At 33.9% G+C, this 18,862-nt stretch overlaps 1 protein-coding gene across 4 annotated transcripts in view; it reads right to left on the bottom strand.

Annotated features, from left to right (window-relative positions):
• The window catches only part of LOC105296119 (collagen alpha-5(IV) chain), a 219,220-nt gene that overhangs the window by 95,569 nt on the left and 104,789 nt on the right, over window positions 1-18,862 (bottom strand). For all 4 annotated transcript variants that reach the window (XM_011366063.2, XM_011366065.2, XM_023534116.1 and 1 more), the window contains exons 3-4: window positions 12,791-12,880; window positions 5,507-5,551 (exon numbers count right to left, since the gene is read on the bottom strand). In XM_011366063.2, coding sequence (XP_011364365.2) covers window positions 5,507-5,551; window positions 12,791-12,880 — 135 coding nt within the window. The remainder of the gene's footprint in view (window positions 1-5,506; window positions 5,552-12,790; window positions 12,881-18,862) is intronic.

Genomic DNA, 18,862 nt, shown 5'->3' with positions numbered 1-18,862 from the left:
ATATATATATGACTATCCTTTTCATATTTGTAATGGTAACCACACACCAAAGATTCAGAACTGAAGTATATAACATAAAACAAGAAGAACCAGAGGAAAAACCCACAAAAGCCAACTAAAATAAACAAAACAGAAAAACAAGTACAAGGAAGCAATGGAAACATCGAGATACCAGAAAGCAAAAGATAAAATGGCTATAAGAAGGCCTCATATTTCAGTAATCATCCAAAATGCAAATGGACTGGACTCACCAATAAAAAGGCACAGAGTTGCAGATTGGATCAAAAAACAAAACCCAACCATATGCTGCCTCCAGGAGACACATCTCAGCTCCAAAGGCAAATATAGACTCCAAGTGAACGGGGGCAAAATGATATTTCAAGCAAATGGCATTCAGAGAAAAGCGAGAGTATCGATACTAATATCAGACGAAATAAACTTCAAAAAAAAAGTTTAAGAAAGATATGAAGGGACACTTCTTAATGATAAACGGAATCACGCACCAAAAAAGATATAACACTTATTAATATCTATGCTCCCAATCAGGGAGCTTCAAAATATGTAAAGCAATTACTAATAAAATTAAAGGGAGAAACAGACCAAAACACTATTGTACTAGGGGACCTAAATACCCCACTGTTGCATATGGACAGATCATCCAAACAGAAAATCAATACGGAAAAAACATCCTTAAATGACACATTAGTTCACCTGGACATAATTGAAATTTACAGAGCCTTCTAACCCAAAACAGCTGCTTATACATTCGTCTCTAGTGCACATGGAACATTCACAAGAATCGACCACATAGTGGGACACAGAGATAGCCTCAACAAATATAAGAGGGTTGAAATCATACCAACAATATTCTCTGATCATAATGCTTTGAAACTAGAGGTCAACTACAGAAAGAAATCAGGAAGAACCATAAATACATGGAAATTAAACAACATGCTACTGAAGAATAACTGGGTTAGGGAAGAAATAAAAAGAGAGATCAAGAGATACATAGAAATGAATGATAATGATAGTACAACATATCAAAACTTTTGGGACATGGCAAAAGTGATCATAAGAGGAAAGTTCATATCATAACAGGTCCATCTCCAAAAATAAGAATGAGCCCAAATAAACAACCTAACGCTTCATCTAAAAACAAAACAAAACAAACAAACAAACAAAAACTAGAAAAGGAAGAAGAAATGAAGCATAAAATCAGCAGAAAGAAAGAAATAATCAAAATTAGAGCAGAAATAAATGAAATTGAAAACAAAAAAAAAGAAAGAAAGAAAGAAAGAAAAAAATAAATGCAACAGAGAGCCGGTTCTTTGAGAAGGTTAATAAAATCGAAAAATTCCTGGCTGACTCACTAAAGAAAAAAGACAAAGGACACAAATAAACAAAATCTGATAAAAGAAGTGAAATTACGACTGGCATCACAGAAATACAAAGAATCATACCAGAATACTATGAAAAAGTATATAACACCAAATTTAATAACCTAGAAGAAATAGACCAGTAGTTAGAAAAATACAACCTTCTTAGACTGAATCAAGATCTGGAAAACCGAAATAGATCAATTAGCAGTATAAAAATGGAAACAATTATCCAAAACCTACCAAAAAATAAAAGTCCAGGACCAGATAGCTTCACCAGTGAATTCTACCAATCATTCAAAGAAGACTAATACCTGTTCTCCTCAAACTCTCCCAATAACAACAACAACAAAAATGATCCAATCAAAAAATGGGCAGGGGACCTGAACAGACACTTCTCCCTAGAGGACATACAAATGGCCAACACAGATATGAAAAGATGCTCAACATCGCTAGCTATTGAGGAAATGCAAATCAAAACCACAATGAGATACCATCTCACACCTGTTAGAATAAATACAATCAACAGGACAAGTAATAACAAATGTTGAAGAGGATGTGGAGAAAAAGGAACCCTCATACACTACTGGTGGGACTGCAAATTGGTACAGCCGCTATGGAAAACAGTATTGAAGTTCCTCAAAAAAACTAAGACTTGATCTACCATATGATCCAGCAATCCCTCTACTGGGTATTTACCCCAAAGACTTGAAAACCCATATCCGAAAAGATATTAGCACACCAATGTTCACAGCAGCATTATTCACAGTGGCCAGGACATGGAAGCAACTGAAATGTCCTACAATAGATGATTGGATAAAGAAGCTTTCGTACATATAAACAATGGAATATTACTCAGCCATAAGAAGAGATGAAATACTGCCATTTGCAATAACATTGTTGGACCTCGAGATAATCATGCTAAGCTAAATAAGCCAGACAGAAAAAGTTGAAATTCACATGATATCACTTATATGTGGGATATAAACCTAAAAGGAACAAATGAGCAGGAAAAACAGAGACTCATGGACATGGACTATAGACTATTGGTTACCAGAGGACTATAGAGTAGTGGTTACTAGAGGGGAGGAGGGAGTAGTTAGATGGGTAAAGGGGGTTAAATATAGGGGGGTAGAGGGAGAGTGAAGTGGGTAAAGTGGATCAATTGTATGGTAGCTGAAGTTAACTGGACTTTGGGTGGTTAACACACAATAGAATATACAGATTTCAAATTATAATGTACACCTGAAAATTATATAATTGTATTAACCAATGTTACCTCAATAAACTTAATAAAAATAAAAAATAAAAGCTAAACTCTCAAATGACAGTTATAAAGTAATACTAATATTTTCAGTGCACATGAAAAGACTGTCAGAGTGGAAATAAAATCTGAGTTAGAAGAGAAAAATATAAAGAAAAAAATAAACAAACAAAACAGAAAGAAACTCATAGGTACAGAGAATATTTTGATGGTTGCCAGATGGGAGGTGGGTGTAAAAGGAGAAGGAATTAAGAAGCAGAAATTAATAGTTACAAAATAGTCGTGGGCATGTAATTTATAGCAAGGAATATAATCAATAATATTGTAATCACTATGTGTGGTGTCAGATGGATACTAGATTTATCAGAGTGATCACGTTGTAAGTCATACAAATGTCCAATCGTCATGTTGTACACCTAAAAATAACATAATATTGTATGTTAAGCATAATTGAAAAATAAAAAATATATATATTAAATAAAATAGAGTTTTGTTAAAAGGACACAGGACAGGGATCAACTTGAAGGGACTTTCACAGATCAAAGATGGGAGGCTTCAAAGAGTAATGAATACAATTGATTTAAACACATAAATTCCATATGTTTATGAAAACAAATTAAAAATACCTTCCCTGATCATCACTTGAAGTTGCTGGTATACAAACTCATTACCCTATTAGAATACCAGCTGATAAATTAGAATTCTAGCTAATAAATAAAGAATAGAATTTTTTAAAAGCATCATTTTGCAAATCCGAATGGAAAAAAAATGGATCTAGGCAATGATGATCTAGGATCTAGGCAATGATGATCCTAAACCATTTTAGGTGAAAGTTGATGGGAAAATTTTCGATGGCAGAATCAGGCTCATATACCTGAGACCATTGATCAAACCCAGCATCAAAAAAGTGAGATAGATATGTGAGCCATAAGATGTATTTCAGTAGTAAGAACAAACACTAATTATAAAGTATTCTTTTTCCATTTCCTTAAATTCTTTGCTGTATAGTTTACATACAGTAAAATGCACAAATCTTAACTATATAGCTCTTTCTGTATCCCCAGAAATTTCTCTAGGGGCTCTCCCAAGGCAACCCCAAATTTTCAGGAAATATAGGGGAAAGAGGACAATTTAAATGACATCACGAGTAAACAATCAGCCAGATTCAGAATGTGGAACACAGTACAATACAAATGACCTAGTTTCTCCAATGTCATAATAAAAGAGGGTTAAGAAACATAGCAAGCAAATGCAATATGTAGCTAATAAATAAAGAATAGAATTTTTTAAAAGCTATGTGGAACTAGCTTTTGTTATATGTGGAACTTGCTTGGATCTTGGTTTGAATAAACCAATTGTAAAAAGACAACTTTGAGACAATTGAGGAAATATGAATATGAACTGAGTTTTGAAGTATACTGAAAAATCATCACTAATTTTTTGAGGTGTCTTATGGTATAGTGGTTATGTGGTTATCAGAGAGATATATGGAAGTATTCATTGATAGAATAAATGATGTGAGGGAACTACTTTAAAATATTCCAAAAAATAGTGGTGGGGGTATGGATGAAATATACTTGTCAAAATGTTGATAATTTTGAAGCTGAGTGATGGGTATATGGAGGTCTACTGTGCTATAGTCTCTGTACATTTGTGTATGCTTAAAAGTTTCCATAACAATAAAGTCTTAAAATCTGCATGTCAAGAGTTGCCTTGAGCTGAGACCTTAGGATGCAGAAACTATCAGGCCACCTATTCATAAGACTTTTGAAGTTCTAGTTGATGGGCATGGATTATTCAGGTACTCCCAGATGCTTGGAAATGGGAATTGATAGAATAGACAGTTCTTTTTTAGTCTCCCCAGTGCTTGGGACATAGTTAATGGTAGCCAAAGCTATTATGAGGTATATTATGATTATTATGAAGAGCTTTAATAGTATTCAGATGTCCACTTATTACAGAAAAACAGAAATATGTCTACTAAAATAATCTAAGAATTTTGAGTTTCTTCCTTGCTTTTCCAGTACCCTACCCACACCATTCATACATGGCACATAAGGCAAGCTACCTGTTGTTACGCAGTAGACAGTAAACAGAATGCTTATGTAAAATTTGTACATCTATTAAATTTCTAGAGATCGAAGGATCAGAACATTTATCACACAGGTAAACATGCTATGTCACCACCCATGTATTTTATATTCAAATTATATTTAAACAATAGTTTCCTCCTAATTTCATAACACACTAAAATATACGTTAACCTAAAAGATTTTTAGAAAAATTCCACTTAATGTACACTTTAAATTTGAGACAAAGTCTGACTTCCAGAACATTAAAATGAAAAATCATACATCTTAGAATTGAGGAAATGTTGTATTCTTCCAAAAGTAGTTATTCTTTAAGATAGTGGTTTAATCCATTGTTTCCCAAATTTATTTCTTCAAGATACACAAAGAAAATTATAATCTGTGTACATGGTACACGAGGAGGGTACACAGCCTGAGGGACCAGCCCTCTGAATCCAGAGAAAGAGATGGGAAGTTCTGGTTTAAACCATTTGAGTGATATATATTTCTAATAAAATGGAAATTTGTTAGAATTTATCACTTTTATATTTCTTAACTATAAGCTACTTAAAAATCATCTTACATTAGTTTATACAGACATATGGATGTATAAAGATAATTATCAAAATACCAAAGGTTAATTGTAGTCATATACCAACTCTTTCATTTAACTTTTTAAAGACTGAATTTTTTTTTTCGTTTCAATATGAGTCTTTTCCAGTTGTCTCATAACACTTCATTTGCTTGTTCTCTGTTTTGACCAACAAAGCATTTGATATACAGCACTTATCACTTACTCTGATCCCTTTTGGTCCTGGTGGCCCTGGAATTCCATCATCACCCTGAAAAATAAAACATATTTAGTTCTTTTACCTTCAAAATAGCCCTCAAATAACTAATTTTAGATTATAAAATAAGAGAATTAAATTTTCGTGAACCTTTGTGAAAGTTAGTAGAAATTTACATACCCAAGGAAGAAACATTTATTATTGAAAATGAAAACACTGAGCTAAGTTATTGTATGATAAAAAATAAGAAAAGCCTTTATTTACTGATAAGAAAACTGCTGACATGCAGAAGAAACTTAATACCTGTAAAATTAACTATGAATCATGCAAGAACAAAAAATGAAATAGTAGTATAGATATTCTCCAAATCATTTGTGCATAAATAATAAGAGCTGTAAATCTGTGCTGTTTCTATATTATTTTAATCTGATTCTCATGCTGGTAATAAATAGCATCATTTCTGAGCTGAAATATGTGCTGTTCTTGAGTTTGCTGTTTTAAACCTCTGCTTTGTTTTATAAGGCACTTTCTACTGGCAAAGCTTAAGAAGAAATAAGAAAGAAACATAGACTTTCCTTTCTAGCTTTTGTTATAGATTCCATGCAAAAGAGGCTATCCATGTATTAATCTATTTACCTTTTTCTAGTTACAATCGCATTGCTAAGAATATAAAGTCTTGTCTAATTAGTTTATTTAAAAAAATGAAATAAAGAAAACCTTATTCTCCTCCAAAAGTCAGGAATTTAAGTGGAGTATATAGCTAGTAGGCCACTGGCTGAGGCTTTAGATATCTTTTATTAAACCGGGACATCTTGCTTTATCCAAGTGGTTTCTAAACTATTCGACTCACCACCCTAGAGTTTCCTTTGGAGCTTCTTCCATACCTATGTCACAGCCCTCTTTCAATAAGCACAGCTCTATTTTTTTCTATTTGGGGCTTCTACAAAAAGCTTCATTTTGAGAAATGGTTACACGATGTACTATAGTTTCCTGTGCTGCTGTTACAAATTATCACAAACTTTGTGGCTTAAAATCACACAATCTGGAAGTGAGAAGTATGACTGGGGTTTCAGTGGTAGTGCCGTGTTACTTTCTGAAGTTTTTAGGGGAGAGAATCCATTTTTTATCTTTTTTCAGCTTCTAAAATCACCAGCATTCCTCAGCTCATGGCCCTCCTCAATCTTCATAGCCAGCAATGGCTGAATGAATCTTTCAAATATTGATCACTCTGACACTGACTCTTCTGTCTTCCTTTTCCACATTTAAAGGACCTTATGATTACAGTGGGCCCACCCAGATAATCCAGAATAATCTTCCTAGTTTATTTGTTTTTTAAACCAGAATGTCAGTTTAACATATAGTGAAAAAATGCAGCTGCCAAGTGGATTGGACATTTGTGCTGGATGAAAGACTAGTGCATTCTCCCCATCAGAAAAGGTGTAGGAGAAGCCATGGTGTGCACGGATAATCTTCCTAGTTTAAGACTAGCTGATTCATAACTTTAATTCTATCTGCAATCTTAATTCCACTTGTCTATGTAACCTAACATATTCACAGGTTCTGCGGAGTAGGTCATGGCATCTTTAAGGGTGAGCATTATTCTGTCTCCCATAGTTTTCTTTAAAAAAACATTTAATATTCTACTCTCTCCACAACAGAGGCATCTCTAAGAAGATTAAAATAAATCTAATGCTATTTTAAAGCAACTAGAAGACTATTTGCTCAATGAATCTTTTTGTGTCTTCTCATTAAAGGCAAAAATAAGACAAGGATGTCTTAAGATTGTACTGGTTGTATTAACCAACATGGTTAGACAAGAGAGAGAAATTAAAGGAATAAAAATTGGAAAAGAAAAGGCAAAAATACCACCATTTGCGAATAATATAATTTTATGCTTTGAAAATCCAAGACAATTAAATGAAAAACTGCTATAATCTATAAGATAATTCAGTAAGATAACTGTACATAAATTAATATAAAGAAATTAATAGCTTTCATATATACCAATAACTACTGGTTAGAAAATATAATGGAACAAAATATGCGATTTATCATAGCAAAAAGATAAAATATTTAGAAATAAACTTTAAAAATGTACAAGATTCATAAGAAAAATATTTTTAAAAACTTGTGAAGTTCAAAAGGAAGACTTGAACAGAAAGGCAACATGTTCTTGGATAATAGGATTCAACACAAAAAAAGTCAATTCTCAACAAATTTAGTTACAAATTTGATACAATAAAAAATAAAAATAACGCATTTTTTTTAAACTGGACAGGATGATACTAAATTCACATGGAAAAATACACAAGTAAGAATATTGAGTAAAATTGTGAAGAAAAAAAGAAAAATGAGGGGACACTAGTCCTGTCAGTTATAAAAATATAGCATAAAATGCCAATAATGAAAATAGTTTGGTTCTGTGTGTTTATCATTCAAAGTTAAATTTCTCACTTGAAACTTACTCACTTTTATTAACCAATGTCATTCCAATAATTTTAATAAAAATAGTTTGGTTCTGATAGTTAAATAAGCAGACCATTGGAATAGTATGGAATGTTTCCTATAAGTCCATATATTCATGTGAATTTGGTACATATTCACAATGGAGGAATTTGGTACATATTCACAATGGAGGAAATTATATGGGGACACACTTGTGAGGACATCAGGAAAAAAGATAAAGGTGGAACTTACATCACAAACCATACACCAGGATGAATCAGAAATGGATAAAAGTTTTACATGTGAAAATTAAATTATTAAAATATTAGAAGAAAACATGAGAGAAGTATTTTATAATCTTTCAGTGAAGAAGTCATTTCCTACACAAAATCCAAAAGCCATGAAAGACTTCTGAAAAACACACAGAGAGACATAAATATACACATACATACACACACCCAGCAAAGACAATGACTGAGGAGGAAATAATTGCAACTCACAACACAAAGGATAATCTCTCTACTATATAAATAGATTGTTGAAATATAAGCACCAACAATCTAGTAGAAAAATGGGCAAATGATATGACTAGACAGTTCACAGAAAACACAACTGATTCTTACACTTATAAAAAGATGCTTAACTTTACTCTTAATAAGAGAAATGCAAACTAAAAGTACATTGAGAGGCAATTTTTCATTTGTCAGTCAAAAAATCAAGTTACAAAATAGCACTGGTGAAGCTATAGGAAAACTGATCTATATTGCTGAGCCAAGAATAAATCATACAAGTTCTTGGGGAGCAATCTGGCAATATCCATAAAAATAAACACATAGACCATTTGATCCAGCAATACCACTTCTAGTAATCTTACAAAGATAATCCTTTATTGGGGAAAGGAAATTTATAAAATTGTAGATCTTAGTGGCACTATTTGTACTAGGAAAAAATAAAAATTACCTAAATGACCGTCAACAGGGGACTGGCTTAATAAATTATGGTTCATACACACAATGAAATACAATGCAGTTATTACAAATAATGAGGAGGTTTTGTACATACTGATATGGGATATCTACAATGTATATTAAGTGAAAAACAAAGGTAAAACAATTTGTTAAATATACTACCATTTTATAAACAAAAGGAGGTAAAAGAGCATCTACATATGTGTGTGCATGTGCATGTATATATTTTTATCTGCATGCATATTCATAAGAAATTCTTGGGCATATTTATAAGAAAATGACATAAATTGATACTTATTACAGATATGGAGAACTCAGTGGCTAATGGACACCAGAATTAAATTTTATTTTTAAGAATAAAGAAATTCTTCAGAAAATGTTGCATATGCAACTCATATACATGTTTACATATTTTTACTTTCATATATAGGAGTATTCAGATTTAAGCATAATCCTATGAAATGTTTGATTCAGTATATGTATTAACATACACATATGTGCCAGAATACCCAATCACATAAAAACTATAAGTTCAGCAGTGTTGTGACATAGGGAGTCATACTGGAGATAGAAACACAAAGTGCTTCAAATTCAGAATCCCAAAATTTAGAAAGCAGTCCAAGCTTCTCATTTTATGGATATTGAAATGGAACCACAACAAAAGATTAGACTGTTTTCTAAATTTCAACTGCATGAAATCACACCTTTAAAAATTATCATATTATTGTAGTATAGTCCAAGTTAATACTAAATTATTCCAAAGGAATTTTAATGTAGTGAACCATTTTTAATTTGACACAATATTTATTAAAGCTATTACCTCTCAGCAAGTATGATGTGCAAGAAACTCAGTCCCTAATCCTTGATAAACTCAGATGCAAGAAATTTAACCTTATTTTTCTAGGGTTTCTTATTCCATTGGACCTGATGGTTACCACTGTTGGATTCTTACTTTCTATTTCAGAGCACCCATTTCACTAACATGGTTGAAATTTAATCTCAGTCGATTGCAGTTTTCACCTCATTTTCACAAGACTGTGCCTAAGTTATGGAAAGCTTAAGTAGTTCGAAGGTGTTGAGGAGTGAAACTGTTGAGTCCAAGCTGGAATTCGCTGAGATGTTCCACACCAATAGTCTGCATGGACTGCTACTGAATTAGTGCTCAATTCTGTGCAGTTAACTCTTTCATATCTCTCTGCTACTTCTGTGCCTCTCCTGAGTGCACAAGAAATATTCTGCTGCTTTTGCACCTCATTGGACATAGGAAATTCTCTTAAATGCCTCATCTTAAATGTTCTTAAATTCTATGCAGTGATTTAGAGCCTTGATTTTTCCTCAGCATAAAGTTCTATTCAAGAAATTTAGCACAGATCCCTTCTGCTCTTGAATCTAACAAAACTACCTTGATGTACCGCCACCGCCTCAGAGATCATGCTGAACCATACTCCTACAATCTATGCTCTGATATAGGTAGGTGTTAAAAAATATTTATGCATTTAATTTCCCCCTTTTACTGGGAGGACTATATGATGAGTATCCATTTGTTTTCCTTAATATTCTAATGACATCATGTATCACTATTACATTAAAAAAAATTAGGAAAAAAAGTTTTTAAAGCATTTTCCATTCCAGGCAAATGAATAGAACTGGCCCTTTCGTGTACCAGGTTCACCAGTCTACCAAATACAGATGGTAAAGGGCAATGAGCCAAAAGAGATATTTTAAAAAGAAACAGAAATTTCTCCCAATCTTACAATTCATTATTATCTCTTTCTATTCCCTATCTTAACATGCACATAAAATGCTGTTGTTGCTCATGGTATAGAAGAGACTTCCCACACTGCAGTCAGTGAGGAAAAGTCTTCCCAATTGATAGGGCAATAGCACCTTCAGATACATGAGCCTGGATATGGGAGACATAGGGTGTATGGATCTATTCTAATACTTTCTCTTCCACAGAATAATCTGTGTGACTTCTACCTTGCCAAATTCATTCATACACCATCCCAGGTAGTTATCACCACTCTGAATTTGACAAACTGTTAAATATGTCATCTGCCAACCAACCCCACAGATAAATGTCTGACTGCTGTGCTACTAAAAACAACAAATGGACACTTGATAGTGATGGTCTGCTCTCCTATCCTATATCTGTCCCACCTTAAACAAATTTTCCAATTCCATTCAACGATTCTGCCCACCAGGAAGAACTGGCTGATTGACCCCCATGGTAATCAATGACTTATATTCCTAGCGCTATGTGTGTCCCACTTGGGGTATTATTATTTATTTTTATTTTTTTGTACAAGCCAGGCCTTTGAATATTCTTATCAATGTAACATTTACATATGGGGCATTGATAAGAAACTTCCAAATATTCAATCTAGCCCCTCCCATTGAGCATATCACACTAAATAGAATAAAAGGAGACCTCCAAAAACAGGTAGACTGGTAACTCGGATTTTTCACTTGGTATTACCATCTGCTCCAGGCTACTTTTCCCACCATCAGGGTCATTCAATTAAAGAACACAGTGTGCAATCTGCCTTTGACCTTTACTGAAGTCATTAATGACACTACTTCAGTTTTGGAAGCAGAACAGACTAGCCTCACTCAATTCCTTGGCCTAAGTAGTACTGGATAACAGCATAGCCTTCAACTTCCTGCTGGCCAGCCAAGGAGGGGTCTTACTATTGCCAACACTTCATGTTGTACCTAGATCACTGAAACTGGTAAAGTAGAAATATCCATCGTGAGACTTAAGAAAAAAGCCTCCTTGCTCTCTAAAGTAGATCAGATGGGCTTGGCCATCTATTCCTAGCTTGGTGATGGTTGGGGCTCATGGTTACACTCAATTCTCCAGGCAAACTTGGAATGATTTTGATCATGACTATGATAGTGTGGGCTCAGACTAATTACCCAGTTTTTGACATAGCTCCTCAAAGTCCTACCCATTCGTGTCTACAGTGGAGTAGCCTATGTTTTTCACTCAGGTCTTGAAAAATCAATGGATGCAACTGAGGAGTCTGGCTCCTTGTTAAAAAGTTTGTGTGATGTTTCAGGCCTAACCATAGATGATTACAAAGGCCTTATTGTAGGCCTCATAGGGGAAAACTGCCCATCCCACACCAGACTTAGTGCACAGCCAGTGCATGGCAGTCCCTGAAGGGGGCTGTAGTCAAGAACTCGGGCCCCCTGACTGGTCATGTTCTTATGCATATCTGCATTGAAAGGTCCCTGGAACATTGGGGGAAAAATGGGGGATCCTTAAACATACTTTTTCTGCACTCTGACTCACTAGTTTTCCACTCCTAGCCCTTTCCTTTCTCCCTTTCCCCATCCCATCCCCAGGTCCATAAAAAAAAAAAAAAGCAGGAGATTTTGCTCCAAGCTCTCTCAGAAATGAAACAATTTCCTGTGTCTGTGCTGACTCATTTGACCCTCACTGGTGCTCTTCCATGAGGAAAAATGGAACAGTGGGGAAGCTGGCCCTTTCTCGGTTTAATTTTTTGCTTATACTGTCATAGTAAGTGACTAAAAGTCTGACTGTTACTTTCATTTTGGCTGTCTTTATCAGTTACTCTGACAGCTGGAAGCTCAGCTCTCTCTAGCTCAGCTAAGCTCCTGACAGAACTTAATTTTTGTTAAGAATCCCAATCACCACATACAATTAATAGCATCTTTCAAAAGCATTTTAATATGGCAGTAATATTCATTTTTTTTAAAACAATAAAATATAGACTCGTGGGTGTTCTATTATTTTTATTTAAATAGTAGTTCCTGGCTATAATTCAGGAACTTTTAAATTGATTTGACACATATTTCCACATTCGAGATGGCTAATTTCTTTGATATTATTGGTTGGCAACTTGGCACATACCTTTTGTCCCCAAGGCCCTGGAGGCCCTTCTGGACCTGGAAATCCAGGCAAACCTGGATGGCCTTCCAAACCTGGAAATCCTCTCTCCCCCTGCATTTGAAGAAGAATAAAAGGTAAGACCATTTGTAAGTTTTCAAGCACAGGTATTGTTGAGTTTAAAAAAAAGATCAAACAACTTAATAACGTAATAATACAAAATTCACAGTATCCACTAACATGAGGAAACCTGTAACATGTAAGTGGAAAAACACAACCTATTCTGAATTTATATCATATATTAATGCAATCTTGTGCTTTCTTGTAAAATTAAAAGTATATAAGAGATGAAGTGAGGGTTAAACATACTGAGATCAAGAGTTTAACAGAAAATATGATAATAAGTCCAGGAAACCAGTTCTGTAGAGGTTAAATGAAATAAATATAGTGCAGGGATGAAGAAGGGTAAAAGGAAACCATCAGAGAAGCGTTCAGATTTGTTGTAAAGAGTTGCAGGATTACCCAGAATGGAAATTCATTAGCTGATTGGAGATATATTATCCAGAAAAAGGTTTTATCTAGAAAATGAAAATTTTTATTTTTTGATTATAAAATTAATACAAAAAGAAATATGTTTATTGTAGAACACAAAAAAAGTAAAGAAAAAAAACCACAAGTAATCTATCTAATCAGAATTACTATTTGAATTGTGACTCAAGTTCAAGTTCTGACCATAGTACTTAGCAGCACTAATACAGCAGGGCTGCCGACCTACCAGTGAGTGAGTGTCCACCACATCTCATCAGCATTTATACTGTAAGGTTGCCTGATATGCATATCTGTACAGTCAGAGGTGGGTGTAGCAGAGCTACCATGATACACCGTTAGATCAACACATTAGGGTTAGTTATTTTGCATACAGCCAATTATACTAAGAGTGTGAACCTCCACAACCCTAGGAGATCCAATCACAGAAAGTAAATTCACCGCTAAGCTTAAGAACCCCGAGGGCTCAGAGCTTCATGACACATGCACCCACTACAGGGCTGAGTCTCTGTACAGAGGCTCTGGATCTCATCTGTGAGCCCTCTCACTAGATCCTACCCACAGTGACAGCCTTGGCAGCACCTATGAAAGAGACAACCAGTAGCAAAGGGTAGGCACACAACAAAACTCAGCTTTCTTACTACCTGTATTAGGAATTAGATAGATGACCGTCCCTCACCCCTTCTTCATGGAAGGCTTCTATAGTTTCTACTCCAAGAAACTTTCTACCTTTCAAAGGTTTGGGATTGCTCTTGCAATCATTTTTGGTACTGTATAGTAGCTGCCCTTCTATCATCCTTGGTATAATATTACTCAGCATCCATATATACAAGGCAACTAACTAATGGGCCACTGGAGCTACATTCCCCTAGAGGTCAAGGTACAGTAGACTTTTATTCATACCCCCAGTTTGTGTGTGTGTGTGGTAAGTATTAAATTTAGTCTAGATGACTTAGATAATTTTGTATTGAATAATTCCTTGTAATGTTGAGTCATCTTATCATAAATATAAGTACTTTGAAAGAGCTACTTCTGGTCAGTTTCCACTTATTACTTCAAAGTCAATGAAGCAAATGTTAGCCAATTAATGGTAGGTCTAAATATTCCTGTAGTTTTGACAACAATTATTATTAACATATTACTATATTTTCTATTTTCTATACATATATCTCTTTGTTATTTTAATTAGTCATGAATTATGATAATTTAGTATTAATCAACCTCAATCCAATTATGTTGAAGAAAATAGAGGAAGAGAAGAAAAATAAAAGATTCAAAAATTTTAGAATTGGTTTGCCTCAAATCATTACATAGCTCATTCCTGGCAGAGCTAGTAGTAGAAATCTAATTACAAGTGCCAGTCAGAAAGAAAGCTAGAATGAAAAAAATTTAGGTGGAGTAGATTTCCTTAAGTGGAAACATAGCTACATTTTTGGATTTCTGCTGGTATTTAGAGCATATGTGCCAAAACTTGAGGATAATGTTCGAAGAGAGCTTTATTTACCCAGAAGCATAACCACTATCTGGGCTACAGATAAGGGAGAAATAAACTAGAATTTGAAAGTAGAGGGTGCTAAAAAGTTTAATTGTGCTGGTAGTAACAAACCCATATATATACCTATAAGTTATATATACTAAAATCTACTCATACTACCTAGCTGACAGAGTAATATTACACCAAGGATGATAGAAGAGCAGCTACTATACAGTAGCAAAAAGAATTGCAAGAGCAATCCCCAACTTTTGAAATGTAGACAGTTTCTTGGAGTAGACACTATAGAAGCCTTCCATGAGTTGGGAGTAAGGGACTGTCCTCTACCTAATACCTAATACAGATGGTAGGAAAGATGACCTTTGTTGTATGCCTAATCTTTCTACTGGCTGTCAGGCAATCATTTAATCCTTACTACTAATCTAGATTTTACTGTAATTTGCTAACATTTACAAACATAGAAAATGGCATAGTGTATCTATTTCTGAAGGTGAGACTTAAAAAAAAACTGGTTTATGCTGCCTGCCCATATTTGGCTAAAAAAAATCATTCTATTTTTCTTTGTGGAATCATCATCTTCTCTCTCTCTGCTTACCCCTTAAATATTGCTATTACTCTGGATTCTTTTTTTGACCCTTTCTCTCTCTTGCCCTGAGAAATTTCAAATATCAACACTTTTTTCCTAAAAGCTCAGCTCACAGGGCCAATTGTTTTAAGTATCTCCACTTGACTATCACACGGTCACCTAAAACTCAACAATGATAATAATAGCAGCAAACATGTATTGAGTGTCTTTATTCCAGAATTTATTCTAAACTTTTTCCATGTATTATCTTATTTAATCCTCCCAATGACAATATGAGGTAAATATTATCATTTCCATTTTATAGATGAAGAGTTAGTGCAAAGAGAAGTTACATAATTTTCCCAAGAGAAAACTTAATATAAACAAACAAATAAATCACTATATATCTATCATTTTCACTATTCCGGGAAATAGCACAACCCAGCTACATCAGCCAGAAATTAATCTTGATTCCACTCTCTCCAATACCCCTTCATCTAATCAATCATGCTCTCTTCATCACTGTATTTTTAGTACCCAACAGAACAAATACTCAGTAAATATTCATTTGATGAATGAACTTCCTTAATGGATTATATAAAATTTATACTACATGCTTCTGTCCAAAATTCAGAAAAAAAATAAGAGTTAGGATTAGTAGAAATTATACAAGAATGAGTTTTTGTGATAAAGCTGGTTAATATACCACAAGCTAGTATTAAAAAGAATAACAAACTGATTTACTTAGAAGTAGAGCCTAGTTTGTGTGTCAAAGGCATTCATAAAATGTTATGGTTTTACATGAAGAGCACTATATAATCACAATAAGAGAGTTATGTGATTAAGCCCATGAAAAAAATATTTTAAGAATAGTTTCTCAAGGAAGATACAAAATTAACAGAAAACAAATATTAGATTTCTGAGGATAAAAAAATTAAAATTAGGACAAACTACTTTAATGACAATTGAGGTTAAAATTATTTTGGATTATAATATAATATTGGATAATATAATATAGATTATGTAATATAATATAATATATAATAGAATATAAATGTAAATGTATAAATATTTGAGCAAGACAATATCTTAATGAACAAATGAAAACAATGATTTAATTGAGTAACACAATTATGGTCTTCTTTTAGGAAATTTCTATTTTGTTTTTGTAATTATATAGCACAAAGAAATATTTGACGTAATGTAATTAGGAGAACAAGAATATAGATCTTTGGCACATGTCAAAAATGGAGATAATCTAGGTCAGAAGATTTCAAACATCAGCTTGTATCAGACTGTTAAAACAGATTACCTGGCACTACCTCCAGATTCAGATCGAATAAGTCTGCAATGGAGTCTAAGATCAGGAACAAGACAAGGCTGTCTACTATCGCCATTGTTATTCAATATTGAATGTCCTAGTGAGTGCAATCAGGCAAGAGAAAGATATAAAAGGCATCCAAAGGGAAATGGAGAAGTCAAACTGGCACTATTTTCAGATGATGTGATTCTCTATATAGAAAACCCTGAAGAGTCCACAAGAACACTACTAGAAACAATAAGCAAATACAGTAAAGTTTGTGGACACAAAATCAACATTCAAAAATCCATAGTGTTCTTATACTCTAATAATGAAATGTCAAAAAAAGAAGTGGAAAAATAATTATTTTTGCAATTGCAACAACAACAACAAAAATACCTAGGAATAAATTGAACAAAATAAGTGAAGGACCTATATGATGAAAACTCTAAGACTCTCTTAAAAGAAATTGAAGAAGATACAAAGAAATGGAAAGATATTCCGTGTCCTTGGACTGGAAGAACCGACAGAGTTAAAATGACCATATTACCTAAAGCATTATACAGATTTAATGTAAATCCTATCAAAATCTCATCGGCATTTTTAATGAAATAGAACCAAAACAACATCAGATTTATATAGAAGCACAAAAGAACCTGAATCGCCGAAGCCACCCTGAGAAAAAAGAACAAAGCTGGAGGCATCACTCTGCCTGACTTCAAATCATACTGCAAAGCGACAGTAAGTAAAACGGCATGGTATTGGCAGAAAAACAGACACATGGACCAGTGGAACAGAATCGAAAGTCCAGAAGTAATCCCATGTTTATATGGGCAAATAATTTTCAACATAAAAATCTAAAACCATACAGTGGAGAAAGGAAAGCCTCTTCAATAAATGTTGCTGGGAAAACTAGAAAGCCACCTGTAAAAGAATGAAACTAGACTGTTGTCTATCACTACACACCAAAAGTAACTCAAAATGGATTAAGGACCTGAATATAAGATCTGAAACAATAAAATGCATAGAAGAAACATAGGAACTAAACTCAAGGACCTTGAACTTAAAGAAGATTTTATGAATTTGACCTCAAAGGCAAGGGAAGTAAAAGCTAAAATAAATGAATGGAACTACATCACACTAAAAACCTTCTGCTCAGAAAAAGAAATGGTCAACAAGGTAAGAGACAACCATCCAACTGGAAAAATATATTTGCAAGCAACGCCTCTAATAAGGGCCTAATATCCAAAATATACAAAGAACTCATACAACTCAATAACAAAATACTCATACAACTCAATAATACAGCTCAAAACAAACAAACAAACAAACAAACAAACAAACAAACAAATGATCCAATCGAAAAATGGGCAGAGGACCTGAACAGACACTTCTCCATAGGGGACATAGAAATGGCCAACAAATATATGAAAAGGTGCCCAACATTGCTAGCTATTAGGGAAATGCAAATCAAAACCACAATGAGATACCATCTCACACCTGTTGGAATAGCTATAATCAACAGGACAAGTAATAACAAATGTTGGAGAGGATGTGGAGAAAAAGGAACCCTCATACACTCCTGGTTGGATTGCAAATTGGTACAGCCACTATGGAAAACAGTATGGAGGTTCCTCAAAAAACTAAAAATGTATCTACCATATGATCCAGCAATCCTTCTACTGGGTATTTATCTCAAAGACTTGAAAACTCATATCTGAAAAGATATTTTCACATAGCAACATTATTCACAGTGGCCATGACATGGAAGCAACTGAAATGTCCTACGATAGATAATTGGCTAAATAGGCTGTGGTACATATATACAATGGAATATTACTCAGCTATAAGAAGAGATGAAATACTGCCATTTGCAACAACATGGCTAAACCTCGAGATAATAATGCTGAGCGAAATAAGCCAGACATAAAAAATTGAAAATCACATATCACTTATATGTGGGTAATAAACCTAAAAACAACAAATTAACAGGACAAACATGGATTAGAGACTAGTGGTTACCAGAGAGTAGGAGCAAGGGGGGAAGTAGATGGTGTAAAGTGGGTCAAATATGTGGTGAAAGAAAGAAATCTAACTATGAGAGGTGAACAGACAGTGTAAATATATATATGCCTTACTGCTGGAACTTATTAGATTTCGTTAACTGTCACCATAAAAATAATTAATTAAAAA

The sequence above is a fragment of the Pteropus vampyrus genome, unplaced genomic scaffold (genome assembly GCF_000151845.1).
Source record: "Pteropus vampyrus isolate Shadow unplaced genomic scaffold, Pvam_2.0 Scaffold120, whole genome shotgun sequence".
NCBI lineage: Eukaryota > Metazoa > Chordata > Mammalia > Chiroptera > Pteropodidae > Pteropus > Pteropus vampyrus.
Note: the sequence above shows the minus strand (reverse complement) of the source record. Positions and strands in the feature narration are given on the sequence as shown.